Source organism: Bos grunniens, chromosome 19 (genome assembly GCF_055505025.1).
Source record: "Bos grunniens cultivar Pamir isolate PY7600 chromosome 19, Bosgru_T2T1.0, whole genome shotgun sequence".
Lineage (NCBI taxonomy): Eukaryota > Metazoa > Chordata > Mammalia > Artiodactyla > Bovidae > Bos > Bos grunniens.
In genome coordinates, this window is record NC_141183.1 from 49,173,863 (window position 1) to 49,182,194 (window position 8,332).

At 45.4% G+C, this 8,332-nt stretch overlaps 1 protein-coding gene across 1 annotated transcript; it reads right to left on the reverse strand.

Moving 5' to 3' along the window:
* Window positions 1-2,300: 2,300 nt before the first annotated feature.
* LOC147352594 (WAP four-disulfide core domain protein 18-like) lies at window positions 2,301-4,237 on the reverse strand. The gene is made up of 3 exons (XM_086360348.1): window positions 4,135-4,237; window positions 3,367-3,515; window positions 2,301-2,543 (listed from the first exon to the last, which is right to left on the reverse strand). The coding sequence occupies exons 1-3, from the start codon at window positions 4,217-4,219 to the stop codon at window positions 2,496-2,498; spliced, it is 282 nt and encodes a 93-aa protein (XP_086216474.1). The 5' UTR covers window positions 4,220-4,237; the 3' UTR covers window positions 2,301-2,495.
* Between the last annotated feature and the right edge of the window lie 4,095 nt (window positions 4,238-8,332).

The window sequence follows — 8,332 nt, forward strand, 5'->3', positions numbered from 1 at the left end:
TTCTCCAGTGGGTCTTAGAAGCCCAGGCAAATAAGTGGTCGCAGAGGACCCCCGCGCTCCAATTATTTTGGCGTGAAGGAAGAACAGAAGAGAAAAGGACGAAAAGGAAACAAGAAAGAACGACACGGGGAGACCAAACTTCGATGAGCAAGGCCAGTAGCTTTATTTTCAACAGGGGCTTTTATACCCTAAGTTGCACATAGAGGACAATAGGGGGTGTGAAATCATGCAAAGTCAGGAGTCTTTGATCCTTATTGAGACCAGGCTTTCTTTTCTGCAAATTTATCCTATACAAATGGTTTACGTGATTTACATCATCTTCTGGCCAGAAGGCCTGTTAACATTTTATGACTCTGATAAAGGTTTGTCAACCATAAGACTTATTTTCTCTAAAAGTAATTATTTTAGAGTTTGGCTCCATCCTCCAAAGGTGTTAGATAAAGTTGCATTCCTATCGGGCAGAGGTGCAGTGGGCTTACAACAAAGGAAAGAATTTATTACCTTAAGGGTCTAAAGTTGTTAACACCAAGGCCACTACTTATTTTTTCTACATACCAACTATATTAATTAATACACTTCCAAGGATACAATACAGGGCATGTGGAAACTTGGCAGCAAGCATTGGCTCAACAATGAAATCTTCTACTAGTTCTAACAATTTCTAACTCTCAGAGAGGCTCTATACTATTTGCATATCTTAAGCTTCCCGTGCCTCTTGTGGTTGGGAGACTGTAAACAATCGTATGCATAGCTGTAGGAGTCCAGGTAAACCTGTCAGGCAAGTTAGAGAGCCATCTGAGGGGTTTGGATTTAAACACTCCTATAATGCCCAGGAGGCTATTAGCTAGAGCTCTAAGTTGATTTCCTTCAGAGAAAAGGTGGTCGGGAATAGCTGTCAGAGGAGTTGGTGAAAGTCATGAAGCAGTAAAACAGACAGACTCTGGTTTTGGGGTAGACGCTCAGGCAGGCCCAGGGGGGCACCCCTCGAGTTCTGGCTCGCCTTGCCCACCAGAACTCTCCCACATAACCTTGTTATGGGTGGGGACTCCCGTGCTGGCTCCCAGCAGGAAAGAATGATGCTAAAGCTGAAACTCCAGTACTTTGGCCACCTCATGCAAAGAGTTGATTCGTTGGAAAAGACCCTGATGCTGGGAGGGATTGGGGGCAGGAGAAGGGGACAACAGAGGATGAGATGGCTGGATGGCATCACCGACTTGATGGACATGAGTTTGAGTGAACTTCGGGAGTTGGTGATGGACAGGGAGCCTGGTGTGCTGTGATTCATGGGGTCGCAAAGAGTCGGACATGACTGAGCGACTGAACTGAACTGAACACTACCTGAAGGGGAGAAACATAAGTGGAAGTTGTAGGAGGCCATCCTCCAGTATCTTTGCCAGGGAAGGTCATACTTTGGCAATCAGAATGGCAGGTAAATGGTGAAATTGATTGGAAACTTTTTAGAGGTATGCTCATGAACCAAAGGAGACTGGAAGGGTTTGGGATGAGGATGACCAGACAGTGACAGAAGATATCAATGCTAATATGCCTTCATTCCTCTGCACAGACAGATGAGGCCACATGACACTGGGCTTATGAGATGTACAAGAGCAGTGTTGGTGACAGCGAGACACAGATATGGAAGACCACATTTCACACTCATCAGGCTAACTGGAGGACTCTTGATGGAAAGAAGTGAACTGAGAACTTGATTCTCAGGAGAGATAAAGTCAATCCCATCCATGATTTTTGTCAGAATCTTTGGGAGACTAAGATTTAGCTTATGTCTCAGGGAAGTTTCAATGGAAGGTTACATCCTCAGAGTTCATCTCCTAACTGTATCCTAACTTCAAATCACTTGAAGATAGCAGCTGGCACTTTCCAATTCCTGTCACCCACATCCCAGGGAACAGGATGGCTCTCCCGGAGGTAGGCTTCCTGCTAGATGTCGGTGTGCTGCCTTAGAATGGGGTATCCCCACCCTTGATCCCGCTCCTACTCCTCTGGAGTCTTGCCCTAATACAAGCCGCTGCAATAGGCCTACTACGTGCTACATATTCATTTTGTTGTTTGACAAAGTCATCTTTACAGGACACTTGAGAAAATATTCTCAAGCCTTCTGCCCTGTCTAGAGACAGAGATGTGGAAGGAGGAAAGGAGCTAGCTGGGAGGAACTTGAGTCTGATCTATTGGTTTTCTGAGTGCCCTGTATTCATCCACCCACTGCAGAGCACACATATGGTCCTGCTAGCCAAAGAAGATCCACCAGAATGCCTAAATGGAAAGACAGACACAGCCCAAACTATGCCACAGATTTAGTTTATTTTGAACACAAGTGTTTTTAGAAAGCAGCCACTGCACCATTTTAGATCTTTATCCTCCAGGGCTACAATTCCAGGCAAAGGAAAGAGCAAGGAATGGATATGGAAGCCTTGTTATGCTAAGCATCGAATTTGTGGGTTCATAAAAAATCTTCAGGTGCTGTTCTTCAGGCATGCTCAATCACTGTTCAGTCCAGCTTTCCCAAGGCCACCAGAGCCAACCTTCTAAAAATACAAATTTGATCATGACATTAACTGTGCTTAGAAACATCCAGCAGTTTACCAAACCCTTCAGCAGGAGGCTCTCTCTGCTCACTGGACTCTGGCATGGATGGCCCTCCACCATCCCCCTGAGATGCTGCAACCCCTTCCTGCCACCACCACTTCCTCGTCTCCAGTGGAAGACCCATACTCCTCCCACCCTCTCAACTGCCCTGCCTTCCTCCTGCGAACTTTCTGCACCCTGTATTCTCTCGCTCAATGTTCTCTACTCTCTGACAACTTTCCCAATCTCTCTCCCTTGAGGTAAAGCCCATAACCCCTCTCTTTCTCCCACAGATTGGACGAGAAATCTGTACAAGGACTGGTCACCCTACGTTTAGATTATTTATCTATGTCTGTCTCATTTATCCTGTTGTATCTGTCTTTTTGTTTCAATTCCTGAACAATGCATGCCTGACACACGAGATACTCAATCCCTAGGGATTCCCTTTCCCTTCCTTCCTCCTCCCGGGGTGTTCCATTTTCCAGGAAGAGTTAAATCCCTTTGGTGAGGAAGGAGAAATAAAGTGAGAAAACCTTGGTTAAGAATGACCTGTGAATCTGTATCATGGATACTTGTCTCAACTGAACCGATCAGTGTTGTCCTGGGACAGGGCTCCTCGTTTAGGATGAGGCCTCAGATAATGTGGCCATCTGTCTTTTGGCCATGTTTCCAACCCCCTTCTCTGGGAGTTTTCCAGACTCTCCCATGCGGTGGACATGTGAGCAAAGCCCACTTGAGAGTTGGGTGCACCCCTTGGCCAGCTCTTGCCTGATTTGTACTCACTTTGAAGACAGCAGCTTTGCAGACATGACCACACCCATTGCTGCAGCATTTCGCTCTCCCAGGACAGGAATAATCTCCTGAGCACATTTCAGCACAAATTCCCACAGTACCTTTGGGCACCTCTGGGCAGAATCCAGGTTTCCTTTGTCCTGAAACACAGGATGGTGTTTGGCGTGTGACGCAGTCACTAAGACAGGCCTGAGGACAGACGCTGGAGGCCTGAAGCCTCCATCACAGGCAGGACTGCTGCCTCTTCTGTTGCTTCCTTTGTGCTCTGGACTCCTCCCCGAGCCTCCACTGCTCCTCTGCCATGGAGCCCACAGTCTGTGCCTTAGGAGAATGCTCCCCTTTCTCTGAAGGCTGCTCGGGTCTCAGAAGATAAGAAACCTGCACAGTCATAACCCTCTTCTTCCCACTTTATAAGAAGATTCTAGAAAAGCCTCTGCTTACAGAGATCACCATCCCCTGCCTCACACATTCCATTTGTCCCCCAACTTCCTCTGGGGTCCCACTCACAAGGCCCAGGTCCTAACTAGAGAGAAAACGTACCCTTTACCCCCAATTTCTAAGCAGACCCAACCCAGTCTGATAGGGAGAATGGGACACACAGGATGAGTGCTCATTTAGATCAAAGAAAAGGCATCTAATCAATGCCAATCCCCACTCTGCTGTGGGGACCTGGTTGCTTCCAGGCAAAACCACCCTCAGGTCTAACACTGGGCTCTGAGCTTTCTCTGCTGTCAGCTAGGGTCCCCTCAGCACCCTCACCTTTGACAGGAGACTTCTGAGCCCAGGCCACCTCCAGCCCCATGACGAGGAAAGCCAGCAGAACAAAGACGGTGCCTGTCTTCATGTTGGCCTCTGGTGTGGTGCAGGGGCAGAGCCCAGTCCCAATTTATACTCTCAGTGTCACCAGAAAAGAGGGTGAGGTGAGAGGCAGTAGAACAGGAAGAGTATTAAAATGTAAGCTCTCCAGGGAGTGTCCCAGGATATTCTAGTTTCTTTGTTCTATTTCACAACTGTTTTCAAGGATTAGGGAATGGTTTCTTGGATATGCAAATACAAAACTTGAGAGTCTGGGAACATTTTTTAGCCTTTCTTTCCTTGCTCCATCACAACTTGACTTTGGTCCCTGGTCCCTTTAGGAACCATGGCCAAAGAAAAGAATTCTCTCCATGTAACTTAGAATTGCACAGTGAGAGCTGAAATTTTGAAGCTAGGCATTGTGAGGGCCCATCTGGGGTCTCCAGCAGGTCCAGTTACACAAGGATGGTAAACGTGTGCTTTGGAGCCTCAGCTAGGCATGAGGGTGGAACCACAATGGTAGTGAAATCAGTCATCTAAGGGGATGGATATTGCAAGATCACAAGCTGGCTGGAGCCCTTGAGATTTGAGAGACATGGTCTATCTTGATGGCTGGTGGTCTCTGAGGCTACCCTGCTCCATACCAAGAAATTCCTGGAGAGAAGGCTGAGTGGGTGACCTACATGAGCAGAACTACAGGAGAAAGACACGAAAGCCTCCTCAGGGGTCTGTGGAAGGAGCCTGCCCACTTTCCCATCCCAATTACAAAATCTCTGAGAGAGGCATATGCAGGTAAAAGCTGAATGACCGTGGAAATGAAGAGAAAGCGACTTTATCGTTGGTGGTCAGAGCTCAGATAAGCACCTTAGGACCTCCTGTGGGGAAGCCTGCTACCCAAGAGCAGAGAAAGACTAAGCCAGCCAAGAAAGGAGGATTCAGCCTGTCGTCTCAGGCAGAGAGCTCACATTAGCATCTGGGAATCTCAGCATGTTCAAAGGATACAAGCCCCCAGGAATGACTCCTTGGTCTGAAGGAGGGACCAGGGTTCCCAGGCAGTGAGCTCAGTGTGGGGTGGAGATCAATGGCCCCACCCAGCACAGCAAAGGGGAAGCCCTGATTCAAACCCAAGATGGCTGGCTGGACCCCAGGATGCTGTATACTGTAGCCCTGATTGTGGGGCCAGGGCTGGACAGCTCCAGACAGCTTGCAGGAGAGTTTGGAGCTACACTGTTGGCAAGAGAGGACTCTCGAATTCCTCTCAAAAAGTGAGCTGGACTTGATCACTGCCATTGAGTTAACATAATCTGTCAAAGTTCCTTTTCACACAACAAACACCTGATTGTGGTCAATAATTCCAACAATACAGATATATCCTGAGTAACCTTTCAGGAAGCAATCAATATTACCTATTTTAATCAATATTTAATCAATATGACCTATTACCTATCAATATTTGCTATGTATTTTTCCATGCCCTTTTCTTATGCTTTTATGTACACATATATGTATATATACAAATATATACTTTTTTGCAGAAATATTTATATGTATTGTTTTGCTTTATTCATGTAATGTTATGTCTTAGAGCATTTTCTAGGTTAGTAACCTCTTTTTCTTTTAAAAAATTCTGTTATATGAATGGTTTATAATTTATTTAACCAAACTTCAATTTTTGACATTTAGCAGATTTGGAGATTTCTTGGTTATCAAATAATTTGCCATGAATGTGTATCATATACTTTGTAATGCTTCTATATATAATATACAATATGTAAAGATAACTAAGACCACTACATGTAAACAGTGAAAGTGGTTAAGACAGACAATCTTAAGGGTTCTCATCACAAGCAGAAACATTTTCTTATATTTCTTCACTGTTGTATCTCTATGAGATGATAGATGTTCACTCAACTTACGGTGATAATCATTTCACAATGGATGTAAGTCACATCATTGAGTTTTATACCTTTAACATGTACAGTGCTATATGTCAATTATATATCAATAAAGCTGAAAGGAAAAAAAGAGAGACCATACAATCTACACTTCCTTCCACAGCAAAGGAGGCACAGATTTCTCACATACTGATCCAGTGCATTTGTAGCCTTGGTTCCCAAGTTAAATTTTTTAAAAATTTTATTTATTTATGTTTTTCTTGAAGTATAGTTGATTTACAATGCTGTGTTATTTTAGGTGTACAGCAAAGTGATTCAGTTATACGTGTATACAAATGTCTATTCTCTTTCAGTTTCTTTTCTATTATAGGTATTGGCTCAAATGGTAAAGAATCCACCGGCAATGCAGGAGACCAGGGTTTGATCCCTGGGTCAGGAAGGTTACCTGGAGAAGGGATTAGCCACCCACTTCAGTATTCTTGCCTGGAGAATTCCATGGGCAGAGGAGCCTGGTAGGCTACAGTCCATGGGGTTGCAAAGAGTTGGACATGACTAAGTGACTAATACAGGTGTTACAAGGCATGGAATAGAGTTCCCTGTGCTATACAGTAGGTCTTTGTTATTTATCTATTTTATATACAGTAGTGTGTATCTGTTAATCTTAACCTTCTAATTTATCCGTCCCCTTTTAAGTTTTTAATGGACTAGTTGAAGCTTCTAGTCCCATCCTCCCATTGGGATGCATCTGAATTGGGAATATGAGGCAGTGGAATACTCAGCACAGAAAAGGAATTTAACTACAGAAATTGTATAACACAATACAATTGGCTTGTTATTGCAGTACTTTGAGTTTCCAATATGAAGCAAAGCATAATTAAGGCCTGTAATGTCTTGCTGAATAGGCATTGTAAGAACAGATGCTGCAAGATTATTAAAGAGAGACTCTGTACAATAATAATGACAATACTTGACAGAATGACACAATGAAATTGTCTGGCAGGTCCTATGCTTGTACTTTATATGAATCATCTCACTGAAGGCTCACAAGCCTGTGGAGTTGCTTCCATGGGCATCCCCATGTCACAGAGGAAGAAAGTGAAATTCAAAGAACATCATTCCTTGTAAACACTTCAAACCCAAGACAGAGCCACTCATGTGGCATTTCCAATGGCAGTGTTAGAGGAGCCACCCGACTTGGCCAGGCAAAACAGTAGTCCCTTGCATGAATTATCTTACAACAGGAGGTACTGGTAAGGAACTCAGAACTACAAGCTACCACTAACTGGAAGAATTCAGGAAAGGTCAAAAGGAGAGATGACATGCCAGTCCAAATGTCCTGCTTACCTCCCAGAATCCTTTTCACTGGAATCCATCTTGGCTGTGCTAGGCACGCACTGCCAGGAAGGACTTTGAGTCAGAATGATTAGCCAGAGACAACCCAGAAACTAACCCCATTACCATAAAATCTGAGATTGGGAGCCAGTTCCCTGGGTTCCCTTGCCCTTCGGCTCTGTATCTGGGTGTCCTTTTCCAATAAAGACTCTTGCTTTGTTAGCATGCGTGTCTCCTCAGATAATTCATTTCTGAATGTTAAATAAGAGCCCAGTCTCAGACCCTGGAAGAGGTTTCCCTTCCTGCAACAAATGGCGACTCTGGTGGGATCTCTTCTTCACTACAACTGACGTCCTGACCACTCGGGGTACTTGGAGACCAGCTCACCCACACTGGTGGACCAGACCCAGGGGCCACAGCTGGGGCCATTTTGTCCCTGGTCTCCTCCTGACGTGGATGGCTGGCCAGAGTGCCTTGACCAGGGAAGGAACAGGAGATTTTATTGACCTCTTTCCGCTTCTCTCTCTCTTCCTCTTTTCAATCCCTCCTATCCTCCTATTTTTACTTCTGTCCTGGTCCTGGACACAGGAGTCTGGTTGGAGGGCCTCAGCCTGCTCTGAGGGTTGATACCTGATCACCTCTGGTGGGCAGGGAACTCTGACTCTGGTTCAGGTCTGGTATCTGGCCTGTAGTTTCTGGTAGGGTTGGGTTCCCATCCTCCCTTCCTGGAAGCCCAGGGGAAAGTCTCACAACACCTGGGCATCTGCAAGTGACCACCAGGTGTCTGTAAGGGCACCCCTTAGTCCCTCCACCACCCGCCTCTTCTTTCAACCTGGCCTCCTTTCCTCCCTTTGAAATCTTGAAGACCTGAGATATTTCCATATACTCTATTCATACTTGGATCTGAAGTTCGTGTCTCTGAAGGAGGTTTCCTG

Bases quoted from the DNA above. Each gene is read 5' to 3' on its own strand.
- LOC147352594 (XM_086360348.1), bottom strand. From the start codon at position 4,219: ATGAAGACAGGCACCGTCTTTGTTCTGCTGGCTTTCCTCGTCATGGGG. The intron at 3,516-4,134 runs GTGAGGGTGCTG...CCTGTGTTTCAG, and splicing joins TCAGAAGTCTCCTGTCAAAG to GACAAAGGAAACCTGGATTC. The intron at 2,544-3,366 runs GTGAGTACAAAT...TTGTATTTTTAG, and splicing joins GCAAAGCTGCTGTCTTCAAA to AAGGTTGGCTCTGGTGGCCT.